This window comes from Kogia breviceps, chromosome 5 (assembly GCF_026419965.1).
Source record: "Kogia breviceps isolate mKogBre1 chromosome 5, mKogBre1 haplotype 1, whole genome shotgun sequence".
NCBI lineage: Eukaryota > Metazoa > Chordata > Mammalia > Artiodactyla > Physeteridae > Kogia > Kogia breviceps.
The window spans coordinates 54887542-54905731 of record NC_081314.1 but is presented as its reverse complement, the minus strand read 5'-3'; the positions used below and the strand labels follow the sequence as shown (position 1 = coordinate 54905731).

General features: G+C 44.5%; 1 protein-coding gene across 13 annotated transcripts in view; it reads left to right on the top strand.

The window, feature by feature from the left end:
• The window catches only part of TNIK (TRAF2 and NCK interacting kinase), a 412179-nt gene that overhangs the window by 303265 nt on the left and 90724 nt on the right, over window positions 1-18190 (top strand). For all 13 annotated transcript variants that reach the window (XM_059065360.2, XM_059065365.2, XM_067034013.1 and 10 more), the window contains exons 10-12: window positions 5840-6015; window positions 10667-10733; window positions 14034-14238. In XM_059065360.2, coding sequence (XP_058921343.1) covers window positions 5840-6015; window positions 10667-10733; window positions 14034-14238 — 448 coding nt within the window. The remainder of the gene's footprint in view (window positions 1-5839; window positions 6016-10666; window positions 10734-14033; window positions 14239-18190) is intronic.

The window sequence follows — 18190 nt, the reverse complement described above, 5'->3', positions numbered from 1 at the left end:
CTGCCTCTCCCAACCCAGAAGCTGGTATCTGTTGGTCACCCCACTTGTCCTGTTTCCTTCTTACCCCTGGTCTGCACCGCCCTTTGTGTGACCCGTCTGGCCCCCAGAAAAGTGAGTGAATGGCCCCGGCACTACAGTTTCTGCATTCGTTGACCTTGCTCCAAAAAGGGCAAACCCTGCACTGACCTTGTCTGAGAAATACAGACCTGGGGAGAAATACAGGCTAACTTCTCTGCTGTAAACCTTTGGCAATGAGAGCGAATTGTGATAATGCTGTAGGGAGCTGGATCAGTCCAGGAACAGTGAGGAAGGACACCAGGCCACCTTATTCTCACCAGCCTCCTTGCACGCCCTTGCCTGGCTTGGAAGGAAAGCCAGTTACAAGCAGGAGTCCCACACTGCCAGGCAGGGGATGGGAACATGACTTGACTGTTCGAGAGCAAGTGGGAAAAACAAAAGCCCTGGTAAAATACCCTTTTTCACTCAGAACCCAGCCTTTCTAAAGATGGCTGTGCAGCCTCGGGCCACGGGACACTTGGTGTGGCTCGAATTTCTCTGCAATAGAATTCCAGTGTTTAAGTGAAAATACTTAGGCACTTCAGAGTACTTGTCTTGAACGACCAGGTCCAAAGTGATTTAAAATAGAATAGGGTTTGAGAGTAAGTGAAATATTTCTGTCTGTTTTCCTTTTCCTCCTTTCCCTCCTCCCCCATCAAAAGAAACAAAACTCTAAAATTTTCTTTTATATCCAGCTCTTCTCTACTTAAATGAGTTATCAGATGAAGTACACTGTTCCTAGTGTGTATTCCAACATATGACCAAAGGGGGCACCATTGTGGCAGAGACGGCAGTGAACTCTTCATTATAAGCATTCATTCAGCTGAGAGTCATTTCCAAGGAACGTGACTGAGTCTACAACATATAAGGCATATGTATGTTGTAGACTCAGCAACTTATATGTATGTATATGTGTTTAAGATATATATATATATATAAATTTAAACTATATATGTAAAGTATATATTTAATCTTTTTAATATATTTTTTATTGAATGAAGGAGTCTTTAAATTCTGTAGTGCTTTACGAGTTTCTAAAGTTTCACACACATGATTTCGTACAGTCCCATAATAACCCTTTTTTTTCTTAACCACAACCCAGCCAGACAGATGCTCTGAGTCCTCATTTTATGGGTGAGAGACTGAGGCTTAGGTAGGTTATGCTCCTTGCACTAGGCTGTACAGTCTTCATTTGCCAAGTTTGTAATCCGTATTCTTTCTGTTGTACCATTTGACCTCTTAAAGTTCAAGGTTAAAGTGGTGGAGAAGGAGCTGTACTCATCCCTAAGTGTGAGCACTTGTTCCTTGAGCCTTAACATTAGGGAAACAAAGGCAGTCACACTGCTGTTTTCAAACCCTTTTGTTATGGGAGCAAAGGAAAGCATCCCTGCGAGCAGGAGCCAGGCCCTTCCTCCCCCATCAGCGTGGTGAGGAGAGGCCTCGGGCTAAGGAAGTCCTGTGGTCAGGACTCCAGTCAGTGTTCACGTGGCTCAGACCTTTGATTAGGCCTCCAGGAGGCTTACAACCTGAGTTGAATCAGAGAAGAAGGATGCTCTCACCGTCTGTCTCCATGTCAACAAATGACCAGTGCGGTGGGATTCCCGTGTTCCCCTCCTGTCTCTACTCCTGCTCTGTGTGTAGCTGGATTCAACCCACATGGGTAACCATCCCCTTCAAAAGATTTCCTCTCTCTTTTCCCACTGCACTCACCCCGGCTCCCCTTCCCTCACACACATATACTTCACGCCGTAGCTTCCCTGCAGGGGTCTCCGGAGAAGGATGGAAATGACTCTGTTCCTGTGAAAGATGGTCAGTCTTGTCCTTTTCACATGCCCTTTAAATGTGAAGATTCCACACCAGCAAAGCAGCACTCGATTGAGCTCATCAGAAAAGTCCTAACTGCTTATCACTGGAAAGAAGTATAAGATTCCTGGTCCAAGCCACTCATGCTGCGGATGGAGACTGGAGGCCTGGTATGGTTAACTGGCTTATCCTGTGTCCCAGGTTCATGGCAGCCTGGAACCCCAGCCTTCTGCTTTTACTCCAGAGCTTACAACCATTTCTGGTATTTTATGAGACACCAGTTCTGACTCTTGCTGGGTTATCAAGCACTTTGATTTTCGAAATGACAATGCTCTTGGGTGGGGAGGGGACTGTAAATAAAATAATGATAGGGCTTCCCTGGTGGCGCAGTGGTTGAGAGTCCGCCTGCCGATGCAGGAGACACGGGTTCGTGCCCCGGTCCGGGAAGATCCCACATGCCGCGGAGCGGCTGGGCCCATAAGCCATGGCCGCTGAGCCTGCGTGTCCGGAGCCTGTGCTCCGGAACGGGGGAGGCTACAGCAGTGAGAGGCCCGCGTACCGCAAAAAAAAATAAATAAATTTAAAAAAATAGTGATAATAGAAAGGAAATATCAGAAAATACTTCAAATAGACTGAAGTTACTCCTAGTAGTGGGACTTTGGACTTTATTGAAATCAAAACAAAAGTTATTACACAAACTATTTTAAAATTAACCTTTTCTTGCAGTCTCCTTAGAGATAATAATGATCCTGGTGGCTTTTCCTGCTAATGCATCTAATCCTAGTATATGTAAAATAATTCCCTTAAAGAACTCTATACTATTTGGTTCAGCCCAAGTGGGGAAAATCACCTTCAAATTTCTGCTCGTAGCCCTCAAGGCAGATCCTCCTGTTCTTTAAGCCTGGTAGTGGTCAGAGATGCTGGGACATTGTCATCATAGTAATAGTAATAATAATAACAACCATAGCAAACACAAATACAGCATTTATGATGTAACAGGTCCGGTTCTAACTCATTTAATCATCACAACAGTCTTTTGAGATAAGTACTAACAGCATCCCCATTTGCAGCCAGGGAAACTGAGGCACAGAAAAGTTAAGGGATCGGCCTAAAATCGCACAGTTAGTAAATGATGGAAACTGAAATAGAGAAGAAGAGTAGTTCTGGGCAAGTGCAAATTTTAAAGATGAAATTGCATGTAGGGAGTCTGAAGATTGCCAAAAACTTTTAGCCCAGCTCACTAAAACATTATAGTGATTAATGTCATAATCGTTCAGGCATTTTTAATTCCTCTAACACAACTTAATACATAAACAGGAAAAGTCTGGGAAGATAAAGTGTTCAGTGACACTGGTATTAGAAGAACTAGTATCTCAGACTAAGTACCAGTCACTAACATTTATCTCTCGGTGCCAAGCCTTGGGAAATTAGTATTACTAATCTTGAGCTTTTTTTTTTTTTTTAAGTGACAGAACTAAATTACCAGCAGCCAAGACTGAAACAATAAAGTTATAGAAATGTACTTTAAACCCATTAGGCCTCTCAGCAAAGAGTCAGGTGATGCTTAATGTAGGTGAAGTATTTTTACTTTTAATTAAACATGTAATTAAGCATATTGATTCTTTGGTCACACTAACTTAAATGGAGACAATGAATCTTTCTTTGAAGATTTGTTTTAAGTAGCATTATTTTCTCTTCACTGAGAACCATTTGCAGATGACATGGGATAGACTGCCAGCTTTGTAGTTCTACACGTCTTGGCCCATCCTTTGGGCCCCAAAATATTCTCTTGAATATCTCTTGAGGTTCCTTCTCACCAGGAGAGATAATGGAAAAAAGACTCTGCTATAGCAGTTCCCATTAAACTCCCTGAACACTCTCTCATCCCAGAGATGTCTCTGACTTTTGTGAGGTGTCAGTATCGGGGAAGGGAATGTACAGTCTATTAAGTCTGGATCTCTTTTTAAATTGGTTATGATTTCTTTTATTTATCATCTCCTAATGAATAGTTGCCCTCTATAAAGAACAAACTTTTTCTTCCAAGTTGCAAGCAGAGAAAAAAGAACTTCCACTTGCATTCCTCGTGAATATTTAATAGCTTTCTGTCTTCATTAGTTTTTGTTTTCACCTTTTTAATGCTGATTTTCTACCTAGAAGAGTACTGTGTGGAGTTTGTCTATTTCTTTCTGCAGGTTAACCTTATTCTTTTCATTTTATTCCTTAGGACAGTCCATTATTTCATTAGGGGTTTTTTTGTTTTTTGTATTTTTTTTTGCAAAGTCCCTCCTTAGATGATAGCACATTAGTGCCTCCACAGATTAATCCAATGGATAGAAAGAAAGTGTATGAAGTGATATCTTCTCTCTAAGCCTTCATGTCTGTCCGTCAGAAGCACGCATTTGAAGCCACATGACAGCTCTCGTCCAGAATTCTCACCCGATAGCCATCCACGCATTCATCTGTTTGTCAGACACGTAGTGTGCTCGTGATAGGAAGGTGACTCAGGCAGCTCCCAACTCTGGGGAGAATTTCCAGTGTCGGGGAGGCAAGCTACAAGCTGAAGGACTTAGAGGGAGGTGCTTAGAATGTCCATCCTACTGTTCCTATGTCCTCAGTGTTTCCAATCCTGATTCATCCTGAGCTGACCTTCAGGTGACCTTTACTTCTATGTAAAATAATTTAAAAGCTTGAACATAGCCTGGAAATTTAAGGAGGAAAACATACCAGTAGTTCAGTACTACTTTAAAAACATGGCATAAGGTGAAAAACTGCTTTGACCAGGGCAGAAATGGAGAGTGGTTCGTATAGCAGTGCCCTCTCCCATTTGAAACTTGAAGAACACGCTCGCCATTGTGTTCTGTGTGATGAGGACACCTTTCAGGCCTGAAGGATATATACACAGGGCCCGCTGGGAAGTTGAGGGAAGCTTGTGGAAGCTTGCTTCGGGGATCTGCTCCTGTAACTCCCAGTGCTCCACAGGAGGGCAACAGAGAGCGCAAAATGGATTCATTCGTGAGCAGGGTTCCCTCAAGGTCTCCAAGGGTGATGTGCCCTGCTGACAGTGGGGCACCTCGGAAAGGCATGCTGTAGAGTCATGAGCTTAATTATTTATGATGCTGGACAATTTCTTGGAACTTTCAGACAGAACATGCATGCCCAACTCATGAATCATAGCTCAAGTCATCGTTAGTATCTACCACGCTGTGGACTTGTGCCCTATTCGCGGGTATCTCTCACAGCTTTCCCCTGCCCCTGTGCGTCTCTGGCACAGGGTTTATCTCTGAGGAAATGGTGCCTTTCTAGAAAGAGATAAATTTGCTTCTGGGTATGAACTTAGTCCCTATAAGTTTCCAAGTCTGTGGATTGATAGCAAACATACACATACATCCTGTTCTTATTCATTGGAAAACAAAGTTCAAAAGTGATTCAAAACTGCCAGTTAAAAAATTTGCCTAATGTCCATTTTACCATATAAGAATCTTGCTCATTCCTACATAATATAATCCCCCTTACCTGTCCAACCCAGGTTTTACTTTTCCCAGCTTGCATTTTTGCCACATTTAGAGAACTCACCTTATGTCCCCTGACATATAGTATGTTCAATCCCAGCCTTAGTTTTTCACTGATTTTCTACTTCCCTGAACTACCTTTTCCCAAGAGTGATTTTTCTCCTAATTCTTTAAGGCCCAGCTCTGGTTCCCTCATTCCAGTAGACCTTCCAGGTGTGATTTTTTTCAGGGTCTTTCTCTTCTCTGGTGCCTGTTGGTCTTCTGTGTGATATTATGTATAAACTGTGCAAAAATGCTTTTGTGCTATAACTACCATACACTGCCTGAGTTGTGTGTTGATGGCAATGATGCCTTTGAACCCCATTGTGCCTAATAAAGAGCTAGACCGACTTTGTGATTGGTTGATCCCTAAAGTTTGCTTTTCTTTGGATTGCCTTTTAATCTATGGGTTCATCTCTTCTGTTTGGCAGGTCAAAAAAATTCCAGTCCTTTATTGAGAGCTGTTTGGTAAAGAATCACAGCCAGCGACCAGCAACAGAACAACTGATGAAGCATCCATTTATACGAGACCAACCTAATGAACGACAGGTCCGCATTCAGCTCAAGGACCATATTGATAGGACAAAGAAGAAGCGGGGAGAGAAAGGTGAGACACACGTTTGTATTTCAGCGAGGGAAACAAAAGACCAACTGAGTCATGGGCTCTTGAGGTATTGGAGGGATGGTGGGGATTTCAAATAGGCCTGCATTGTTCTTTTTTTAAAAAATAAATTTATTTATTTATTTTTGGCTGTGTTGGGTCTTCGTTACTGTGTGAGGGCTTTCTCCAGTTGCGGTGAGTGGGGGCCACTCTTCATCGTGGTGCACGGGCCTCTCACTATCGTGGCCTCTCTTGTTGCGGAGCACAGGCTCCAGACGCGCAGGCTCAGTAGTTGTGGCTCATGGGCTTAGTTGCTCCGCGGCATGTGGGATCTTCCCAGACCAGGGCTCGAACCTGTGTCCCCTGACATTGGCAGGCAGATTCCCAACCACTGCACCACCAGGGAAGCCCGCCTGCATTGTGCTTTAGTGGGAAGGGCTGCCTCTGAGATCACAGCCTGTGGGCATCACTAGGGGGGAGGCTGCTGAAATGGAATCTTTCATGAAAGAATAGAACCTTGGGAAATATTACCTTTTCCAGGCACTGAACAAAAAGTCATCTTGAGTGATACTATGAAGTGGTTTAATACGACAAGTTATTTTCTTAATTCAAATGAATATTCATGTTTCGAAGGCTCAAAATCTACAGAAGACAGGCAACCTTAAAAAAAAAAAACCATCTAGTTGACATTTTTCAGTACTGGCACTCTTCACCATTTAAGTTTTCATGCTCTGAGACTCATTTCTAATTTAGTAATTTGGAAGTCAGAATGACTTTTATTATAGTCAAAGCGATATAAAAGAAGTTGCCAAGCTGCTGTACAGAACATCACATTTTCTTCTTTATAGATTCAAAAACTCTTTTCTCTTATGGCTCTAGCAGTTAGACCATACTACCTTTTCACTGCATCACTGGAAAAGACATGAGTCCAAACTTGGGGCCCTGGGACTGTGCCCAAGTTGTTTGAATAGAGACTCAAAATTCCTTAACTAGCATCCTGACCAAGGTGAAAACTCACATGGTCTGGGGCAGGTTTTATGACTTAGTTGGGTAGGGAGGTAGGGAAGGAAAGGAGGGGATGCAGAGAACAGACAAGGTGAGAGCAGGAGGGGCAGCTGGCCAGGCTGAAAGTGAGGGGGCGATAGAGGGCTGGCCAGGTGAGCATTGAGCATGCGGGCGGGGGGAGGGGCGGTTAGGTAGAGAGCAGAGGGGAAGGCCAGGGACTGAGGCTGGGAGGTACATGGTGATGTGCTTGGCTCCACTTCTGTACTCTCCATCTTTCTCCTCTGTTCTTCATGATCCAGACGGAACGGGAAGCATGGTGGGCAGCACAGAAGAGAGGGTGCCCTCCTTTTATTTGAACTTCCCCTCTTCTTTGCCTCTGCAGTTAATATCTTCAGGTGGCAAGGTATGAGCAGGATCCTGGGGGTGGGATGGTGAGCCCTGTAGGGGTCAGGACTGGGCAGAGGTAAGATCAGCAGAAGCTAAGGGAGAAGAAATCCTCTGTGAAGCTTCAAGGGAAGAGCTCCTTCTTTGCAGCCGGCCTCGGGGACGCAGGAAAATGTGTGATCAGGTTAGACTCAGGAACGGGAGGTTATGAAGCTAATCCAAAAAGGAGGCTCATCTTCAGTCGTTAGTGGATGGAGGGGGATGAGGTATCAATCAGGGCCCAAGGAGTTGGGAGGGCAGCCCAAGCTAGAGGAACTAAGCTGGAGAGAAATAGATGAGTCAGGTCAAAAAGTGCCAGGACTGATTTTTCAACTGCTACTTATTAATAGTGGTCTTGGGCCACTCCATGAAGTCAGACTTTTAAAGGGGAGTGTTTAGTGTTAATCAACTATACTCCAATATGAAATAAAAAGTTTAAAAAAATAAAAAAGTTTTAAAATGAAGATAAAGGGAATAGTTTAGGGCAATGAGTCAGATATGCAGCCCATTAAAGGCCAACTTTTCTAAAAAGAAAATTTTTTTTCCTATAGGTATACAGAATAGGTTAAGTACTCGGACTCTTCTTTTCAGACTCAAATTCTGAGTTCAAATTCTACTTCTACCCCTTAATGGTTTTGTGAACTTCACCCCAGTTTTCTCATCTTTAAAATAGGAATGGGGGTATAATAATAATTAGTATTGTCTGGCATTTTTGCAAAGATTAAATGAGATGATGCATGCAAAATGCTTAATACAATGTCTGGCACATAAATGTACTGAATAAATGTAAGCTATCCTTATTTAGACAATTCTTATTGATGTACAATTTTTCAGTACTGTTCAGGGTTACTTTCTGAGATCATGTGACCTCTGCCTCTGACCTGTGAGTAAGAGTGGGTCAAGCTTGTGCCTTGGATTGTTTTCACATTTTGGGGGCACAAACTCTAGAATGTGACTTAGAACTCACCACCCCATGAAAACAGACTATTTTTAATGTGTTCCCTCTCCGCAGGGTAAAGAGTAAGATCCTTGAGAGTAGGCTTACTCGAGGGTTGCATAATGATTTAAGGAACCTCATTCTGTTTAGGCTTCGAGCCACCAGCAACCTTCTTTTTTGTCTGCTCCCCAAGAAAGAGTGTTGCTCAAACGGAGACTTCATTCCAGTTGCTTGGTTTGATTAAATGACTTAACTTGCTCCTTCTAATATTTTTTCATTCTCTTAGTAGCTCTAAGACCATTCTGGTAGAATCAAAGTTTTAATGTGCATTGCTTTGTGATTTTTTAACCTGATATTATTTTTTCCTTCAGATATGTTGATACATGCTAATTTAAGCCACTAATATAAAAGCAATCACGCTGGATTCTGGTGAAGTATTATAGTTGAGGAGATTGACAAATGAAATTTTTACCCTAGAGAGGAGAAATAATTAGATTAATTGCTTCTTTTCCTTGCTATAATTTACTTTACTAGATAAAATTTCTGCATTTTACTTTGAACTCTCTGTTGATTCATTTAAGGAAAGTTTGGAATATTAAACTTTCAATGTGGAATACTGAAACACTTTATAAAGATTCTTTACATTTTCATAAAATAATACTTTTTAAAAAGTAGCCTGAAAACTTCATATTTACCTAAACACGTGAAGCTAATTTTTACATGATTTTTAAAAATACTCTTGAAGTCATCATGCTATGGCTTCCTTTCATCATCCCTTTAATGGCTAAATAGTATGGAAAGCAAAATGTGTTTATGATCAAATTCCATAGTTCTCATCATGTGACTGCTGCCTCCTGGTGGTAACATAACCAAATTGCAGTTTCAGTTTCTTCTCAGGGGTGTACAAATGTCTTCAAAGTTATAATTACTAACACGTAGCTATCAAGGGATGGTAGCCCTGTGACAACCTCCCTGCTTAAAATGAAAAGCTCCTCCAAAGTCTCCCCATTGCCTATGGAAGAGTCCTCAGCATGGTATATATAAAGATCATTAAGCTACATCAGACCTGCTGGGCTTTCTCACTCCATCTGCTTTCTCACACCAGCCACTCACAACTTAGTGTTTCCTGAACATTCATGCACTATAATACTGTTAGCCTTACTCAGGTGGTTATGTTACTTAGAATGCCCCTTTCCCAGCACTTTCAGCTTCCATCTGCCTAAAAAAGGGCTACTGATCTTCCAAGGTCCAGCTCATTTCTTCCTCAAAGACTTCACTGTTCCCTTCCTCCATTATGACCCATGGACTTAGCCACTTTTTTGTCTGATATCTCATTGCTCTTTTTATGTAATTTATTTAGTATATAATGTGAGCCGCTTTTTTGTCTGATATCTCATTGCTCTTTTTATGTAATTCTATTTAGTATATAATGTGTTGGAAAGAATGCTAATTATAAAGTTGGAAAAATTCTGGATTGAATTCTGAATCCAAATCTCAGATGTATTGGTCATATTACTAAACTGCTTCTAATCTCAGTATCTTTGCTTGCAAAACGGGTATTATGTTAAAGGATTGTTATGAGAAGTACATGAGAGAACATAAGTATTTAGCATTGTGACCAGCATGGGCAATACCCAATAAAGATTAGTTCTCTTTCTTCATAATCATGGAGACTCTGATTATTTACTTATCTATCTTGACCAATAGATTCTAATCTCCTCCAAAGCAAAGACTCGATCTTGTTCATTATGGCATGTTAACTTGCTTAATATATTAGGGAATTAAATGAATGGCCCCAGTGGATCAATTAAAACACATTTAACTCTATATTTTTAATAGCACACGTTGTCAAAAGTTTCTGTCTGGTATTAAGATATCTAAAGGCAATTTGTGAGTCTATGTAAGTCATAATAAAATTCCTATGTAAAAAATGATTATTCCTGTCAGTAAGTTAACAGTGGCCCAATGAAAGATTGAGTTAGGTGGTCCTATAATGGGAGTTAACACAAACTGAAAAGTTATGTTTCAGCTCCTTGTCTTCACTTTCATATGAATGCCAGGCTTTAGGAGAATCTAGAGTCGGCTGGGGCAGTCTTGGATGTTAATTCCATGTGCTTGAATCTAGCTGGTGGGCACTGTTGGGTCACAAGTCAGGAGGCCTGGAGCCTGTCCAAGGTCAGCATTAAGGACAACTCTTTGGGCCTCAGTTTACTTATACATAAAATGAGGGCATGAGCTTTACTGAGCTGTAGCATCTTTTTGCACACTAATATTCTGTGGGTCTCTCTTTAGATGAGACGGAGTATGAGTACAGCGGGAGTGAAGAAGAAGAGGAGGAGAATGACTCAGGAGAGCCCAGGTAGGCGAGCAAGAGCTATCTTCTCAGTTTCACATTTTGTACTGTGGTTGTGTGAAATTCACATCCTTTTGATTTATAGGTTCATTTTAAGAATCCAGCAGGGTGGTCTTATTTAATTTATTGCCCACAAATGTACTCATTAATTTGGGAAGATTTCCGTAGGCAGACTCTTACAAGAACATGGAAATCAGGATATTCTTTATTTTGTCTTTCAAGATTTATTTCCTTGTTTCCTCACATGTGTAACATGTAGAATGGGTAGGAGGCAATTATCTGGGTAATACAGGTCTAAAAGTGCCTAAAACTGCAACTTTCTGGAGACCAAAGTGGTATTTTTGGACTTGAGTTATCCAGTCCATTACTTCATACCTTTGAGACATTTAGGTGGCCACTGTCCTCGTCACATGGAGTGTGTTTTCAACACAGCCTAATCCAAGAGGAAACAGTTTCCAGGAAATCAAATTACACTGTAGAGGTGAACCCTAAATAGAAACTTCCACTCCCATTCCTGTTGTCATACGTTGGCCCCCAGAATCAAGTGCTGCTTTATTATCATCATTCTTATGTTTTGAATTTCACTTGACTTTGATTCTGACTTTCTTCTAGTCTGTGTTCATAAGTAATTAATGCCAATGTGCTCACACTGCCAGGATTTCTCTTTTGTAAGAGATTTCAGCTGATGGCAGTTTGGTGAATCAAGGGGCATGGGCATGCACACCAGGGCGGATGCACTGTACACGTGAAGTGAGATTACTGGGGGAAATGCACAAAGCAGAAGGGTCATTGGGGTATATGGGTCCCCGTCCTCTAGCCATCCAAGGAAGGGACCCAGTACTTAATAAGGAGCAGTTCTTGTACGACTGAGGCAGAGCTTCTGAACCAGGGAAGGGGCCAGTTCAGCCACTGCTGCTAGAATAAGCTCGTGCACTCCTTTTTCTGAGCTAATTCAGACCTACCAAGCTGGATTATTGCTAGAACTGCTGGAAGAGGATGGGATTGAGGTTACAGAGCCATCAGTTTTTCTCTCTTCACCTGTTATGGGAATTTTCAAGGTCAAAGACTGAAAGAGAATTCTTTCCTTCCATCTGGACACTTTAATATGTTTTCTGCCCCTAGTTTAGCTGCATAAATATGGTGACTGCCAAGTAGTGACATGGAAAATGAACATTCTCGTAAAGCAAAGGACCAAATGCCTTGCTTTCAGAGTCGTACGCTATTTTTCCAAAGCTCACCCAGACAGACATGTCAGCCCTTCTGATCACTCTCCATGGAGCTGCGAACCTCACCTTAACTAACACTTGCTAAACCGCATGTTAGGAGTAACTTAGTGGGGGACCTAGCCATCTCTTAACATTTCTATAATTGTCACATGTCTTTATATCACATCGAAGATTATGTTCCAAGTCCTATTTTCTGGACACATCTAATTAATATTTTCATGAAATCCTATAAAATAGAAAGGGATAGTGGTTATCTCATTATAGAAATGAAGTAACAGCCCAACAGTAGCAGTCAGCTCACACACGGAGTTAATGATTCAGTCAGTAATACATCTCGGGTCGCCTGACATTGATTCAACATCCATCAGTTAATATTAATGGATCGTCCTCATGTGCATGGGAGGCTGGGTTGCCTAAGCCCCACCACCTTTGCACAGACCATGTGGCCTGAGTAGATAAGCCCCTCCTTTGGGGGGTTGTTTAAAGTTCCACACAAAGGCTGTTGGTTTTAAAGGAGGCTTATTAGTAGAATCCAAGCACTGTCTATGAACCACGCCTTCTGATGTCATTTTATGGCAGTATCTTCCATAGCACGCTACCCACTCTCCAAGACAGAACGATCCCCTTGTCAACCACCAAACCTGTTCCTCCCCTTTCATTCCCCATCCCGGTTTGCATCACCACCACAGCCCAGACGCCAAGAAAAAACCTGCAAGTCATCCCTCACTCCACACATTAGATCCATCAACAGGTTTCATTAACTCTCTCCCAGCCTCCATCCCCACCTCCCCGACCTGGTTAATCTCTACCCCAGGGCCACTGTAGTAGCAGCCCAACTGGTGACCCTGCTTGCCCTTGTACCCACTGCAGGACATCATCTATTCAGCAGCCAAACAAATCTGATCGTGTTACTCTCCTGTTAATAAGCTTTCCATGTGTGGCTTCCACAGCCTCATGCTTTACCCTCTCTGCTCTGTCTCTGACTTCCTCTGGTACCCCTCTCCCTCTCATTTGCTCTGCTCTGGGAAGACTTCCTGGCCTTCCAGACCCTCAAAAAGGCCACCCCTGTTGCCATGACAAGCCTCTAAACTTGCTTTTCCTTCTGCCTGAAAGGTTCTTCCCCTACCTCCCCGTGTGACTGACTCTTCATCATTTGGGGCCTATCTCCACTATCAGCTTCTGGGAGAGGTCTTCCCTGATCACCCCATCTCAAGCAGAACCCTCATCCTAGCCCCAGTGCCTTGCCACTGTCCGTTTTAAACTCTTACACTGTTTTGGTCTTCTATAGAGCCTATTAATATCTGAAATTATGTTATTTGTAATAATTTGTCTGCCTGTCTAATTATCTGCCTGTCTCTCTTCCCCACAAGAAAATAACTAGAGGGAGAATTTGTTTAGCTACTTCTGTATCTGGTAGAGCCTATTATAGTGCCTGCCGCATAGTAGGTACTCAGTAATTACTGAATGGATTTATTTCAAGGGAAAGCTGCCAGAAAGATTAAAAGGGCTAGGTCTGTATGAGTAAGTAGGAACCATTTCCCTCCTCCTTGCTGGGCTGCAAGCAGCACCAAGGAGTCTGTAGCTTTGTGCTGTTCAAGGAGGTGATGTGGGTGGAGACGATGTACCCGTCCAAGTAGAGCAAGCTCCCTCACCGCTCCAGATTATTCATTTTTATTTGCTGGCTTAGCCCTTGCCTTTCTTAAAAGTGAAAATAAGCTGGCCTGGGGCTCAGGGCTTACGTACTCATGACAGCTTTTAGAAATAGAGGGCGAGTGAGGTGTGGACGGTCCCGGAGAGAGGTGATGACTTCAGGCATGTGACATCTCTGTGGCGATGGAGCAGCATAGGCAGGCGGTCGTCACCCTGAAGGGGAGGCTGGCCTCGCGTCTGTTACGTGGACTCTGTCTCTTTTGGGGGGTGAGCAGTGGAATTAACGGGGTATCTGAGAGCCCGTGCTTGAGCATGGGGCCTGTTTCCCCGCAGGTGGGTGAGGTGCCCGCCTGGCTCTCCTCCGCCGGGACCCCCGGTAGCGAGGGCCCCTCCCCGAGCGGGACGCTGATCCGTCTCTCCTGCCGCGCAGCTCCATTCTGAACCTGCCTGGCGAGTCGACGCTGCGGCGGGACTTTCTGAGGCTCCAGCTGGCCAACAAGGAGCGGTCTGAGGCCCTGCGGCGGCAGCAGCTGGAGCAGCAGCAGCGAGAGAACGAGGAGCACAAGCGGCAGCTGCTGGCCGAGCGCCAGAAGCGCATCGAGGAGCAGAAAGAGCAGCGCCGGCGGCTGGAGGAGGTGAGAGCCCTCCCGGCAGCCCCTGCGCCTCACCCCTTGCGGCCGCGGTGCCCTCCTGCGTGTCCGCGTGGCCCGAGGTCCTGCCCGTGAGGTCGAGGCCGCAGCCTGCTTGGAGCCCACACAGCTGAACTGCAGAGGAGGCTGCAGCCAGCTGCTCTCACAAGCGGGGGGCTTCCCTTGCTGGGGGTAGTGTAACCTTGGTGTGGTCACATCAGAAAAGCAGGTGAAGGCTTCAGCCTCTTCAAGTCTTGCTCAGGTATCACCCTCTTAGTGAGGCTCCCTTGACCCCCTCACTTAAAACCACAGCCCCTCTCTCCATCCTGTCCTGTCGCTCTTCCCTGCTTTTTTTTTTTTTTTTTTTTTTTTTTTTTTTGCGGTACGCGGGCCTCTCACTGTTGTGGCCTCTCCCGTTGCGGAGCACAGGCTCCGGACACGCAGGCTCAGCGGCCACGGCTCACGGGCCCAGCCGCTCCGCGGTATGTGGGATCTTCCCGGACCGGGGCACGAACCTGCGTTCGTGCAGACGGATTCTCAACCACTGCGCCACCAGGGAAACCCTGCTTAATTTTTTTGATATAGCGCTATTCACCTTCACACGTGTGTACTTTATGTACTTTCGCATATCTGTCTCTCCGCACTAGAATGTAAGCTCCCTGAGGACGGAAGATTCTCTCTCTTATCCCTATGTATCTCTACATCGTGTATCTAGACATTAGTGTCTAAAACAGTGTGCATCACACAGTAGGCACCTCCTAAATATTTGTGGAATGAATGAACTAATATACCAGTGAATGAGTCAGTGACCAAGAGGTGAAGTATAGGTGTCGACTAGACCACAGTGACCACAGTAAATAGGCAGAGAAGCGAGACGTCAAACATGGAAAAGCAGGGCCTGCCTATTGCCACTCCTTTGTTACTCCTCTAAACACTGAAGAAAGCATTTCCCGAGTCCTTCCACGCACGCCTTGGTACCCAGGGCCTGTCCCGTAGCTAGTGGGCAAGACTTGCCTTCACCAATACGTGTGCTGTCATCTGTGTGGGAACCCGTCGTGCCAGCCACACTTTCCTGCGTGGCTTACCCTGGGCCAGGCTCTCACCCGTGTGGTCTTACAGACGTTTATTAAAGCCTCTTTCCCAGAACTTTGGTCCAGGGCCTCCTTCCTCTGCCAGATAAATCAAAACCTCTAGACAATTAGGAAACTGAGAGACCATAGCTGTTGGGGAGGTTGGATGGCAGATGAAAGCTTCACTAACGGCATGGTAATGGGGGAGTAATTTTACAGTTCTCCCAAACACCATCTTGTCCCTCATTAACGGTTTACAGCAATTCATTTGCTCTGTCAGGTGGCCACTGCAGTTAGAGGGTGGTCAATTGCAGACTCCAGGAGCAGCTTGCTTTTTAAATCGTACATCCAGGTCCAGCCTTCCCGGATCAGTGAGGGCTTCCGTTCCAGTTTGCAATAAATCCCATCAACCTCATTATGTCCCTAGAGTATTAGTATGCAGACCAGCAGCAGTCATACCCAACAGTTAGAATTATTGAGTGACTTCTGTGTGCTAAATACCGGGTGGGGTGCTTTGCTTACATCCAAGATGTCACTGCTATCGTGGATTTGTGTATATCCATGATCTCTCATGCAAAGTGTGCATATCTCCATTTAACAAAGAGGAAACAGAGGTTCAAAGAGGAGAAGAAATTGGTCCCACGTCACAGAGCCAGTAAGTACAAAGCCAGGATTCACACCCAGGTCTCCCTTCTCCCAATGGCCATGCGGGCCCTGATGCAGTAAGGGCAGGTATGTAATCAGACCCGTGAACTGTGATCCTCAAAATTGAACCTCATAAGCGTCTGCAAACAGCAGTAGGCAAATGAAGGACTTTACAATCTAAGTAAGTCAGTCTAGGATGTTGTCGGAGTGACGAATGCTCAGCCCATAAAAGGTTTGAAGGTCACCTACCATCCTGTATTCTCAGAATTACACTATAGTAGACGGAGGCTTTGTAGTGCTGAGGGGACAGAAGCCTTCAAAGGAGCAGGCAAAGGCAGGGTGAAGGGAGGTGGGTGGTAATTAGCCAGCTCTCAGAAGTAAAGTACAAAGTGTAGGAGTGGAGGTGCCTGCCTCACCTCCGGTTACTCTCCTGGGCACAAATTGAAATTCTCACACAGGTCCTTGCAGCTGTGCCTCGGTGTCATTTCCTTCCACCCACCCAGGCCAGCTGCAGCCTCTTGTACTGGCCCCCAGCCCAGCGCTGCACCGTTTCCTTCAGTCTCCTGGGTCTCCTGAGGACCACGGCCTCTGCTGTCTGAATCCAAGGCTTACTCCTTTTAACTTCTGATCAAACCTCTCTCCGCAGCCAGTACCCTCACAGGCTCTGCCCCCCAACCCTGCCTTTCCTGCTTCTTTCCGATTTGTGGTTTATTCTTTCCAAGAGCATTTCCCGAGGCCCTCACCTCACTGGAGCATCATGCCCTGGAAATCTGGACCATTTGCCTTTCCCCTGTCCGGCTAATGAGCTCCTTGCCTGGTGATTTGCTACACTTAGTTTCAGGCTAAAAGCATTTACCAAGTAACACTAGAAAATCCACACTGTCATCCCATAAAACGTTTAACATACCAGAGAATGCAAACACGTGTACACAGACACACAAGCACACTCTTATATGAATTTCCTTCTTTTTTCTTTTTTTTTTCTTTTTTTTTTTTTAATTTTAACACAAGAACTCTTGGCCTTTGAACCTAGATCCTCAGTTAGTACAGTCTTTTCAGAGGATGCATTGTATTGTTTTGGTTTTATTTTTTTAGATTTTCTTCCTCTTGTACCTGGTTTGATCTATTTAAACATTATGTTTTTTTTTTTCATCAAGTTGCTTGAATCACAATTTCTAACAGTTAGGAAGCACTTAACCATAAGACAGGTACTCTGTTCAGTACTTCATGTCAATTGTCTCATTTAATCCTCACAAGAACCCCCAGTCTAAAGATAAAGCAGCAGAGTCTCAGAGAGGTTAACAACTTGCTAACGGTCACGCAGCTTTGAGACAAAACGAGGTTTCAAACCCAGCAGATTGGACTCCAGAGCGCAGCCAGTGTCACTGCATCTGTCCTGCCTCTCCCCCCGGCAAGCCAGAGTCAGTGTGCTTTGCCACGGTCTTCACCTGGCCTCTGCTTCTGTGGTCTTTTACACTGAGAATTTAAGGATTTCTGAGCAAGGTCAAAGAAGCTGCACTCAGCAGGTGCTCATCTTTGAGCTGGATTCTGGCTCTCAGGCTCCCAGTCAGAGCTTCTGCCAAGGCCTCCTCATGTCTGTTCTTTTGCTGCATTTTCTGGAGCCTCTATCATGGATGTTTTCAGGCTCAGTGGGGCACAGGCATCCAGTGGGGCACACCCTCTATGTCCCCACCCCACGGGCACAGAAAGCGTGCATGGAGACACTTTGCTCTAGGCATCAATGTGCATGCGCCCTAGCTTCTCACCAGAAGCAGGAACGCTTGTGACCACAGGGCATCGAGATTTTACCTGCTTTATCTTTTGATCCTTTATCTTGCCCCTGTTGTGCAATAGAGAAAAAAAGAAATACTGAATACTCAGATGACTGTAAGTTCTGAACCCCTAAGTAATGACTGTCCCCGCCACCCGGGATTCCTCTCCCGCCTCTGGTCCTGCTGGATCCCATCCACATCTGCTGCCCTAGCCTGTGGTGACCACTTCTGTTTCTGATGCTGAGTAGGAACTTGTACTACATTGTCACACAGAAGCAGTTAAAGCCCGTAGTTAGGCTTGTGAACTTCACTTCATTGTGAACCAGGTAGCCTTGTGTAGGCATCCTGGGAAATACATTCCCTTTTCCAAATAAAGGCCCTTCAGACACCCCTTTGGTGACCCAAGGCTGTGAAGATTGTAGCCTTCAACTTCCTCAGTGATCTCAGATGTCACCTCCAACCAGAGTTTCT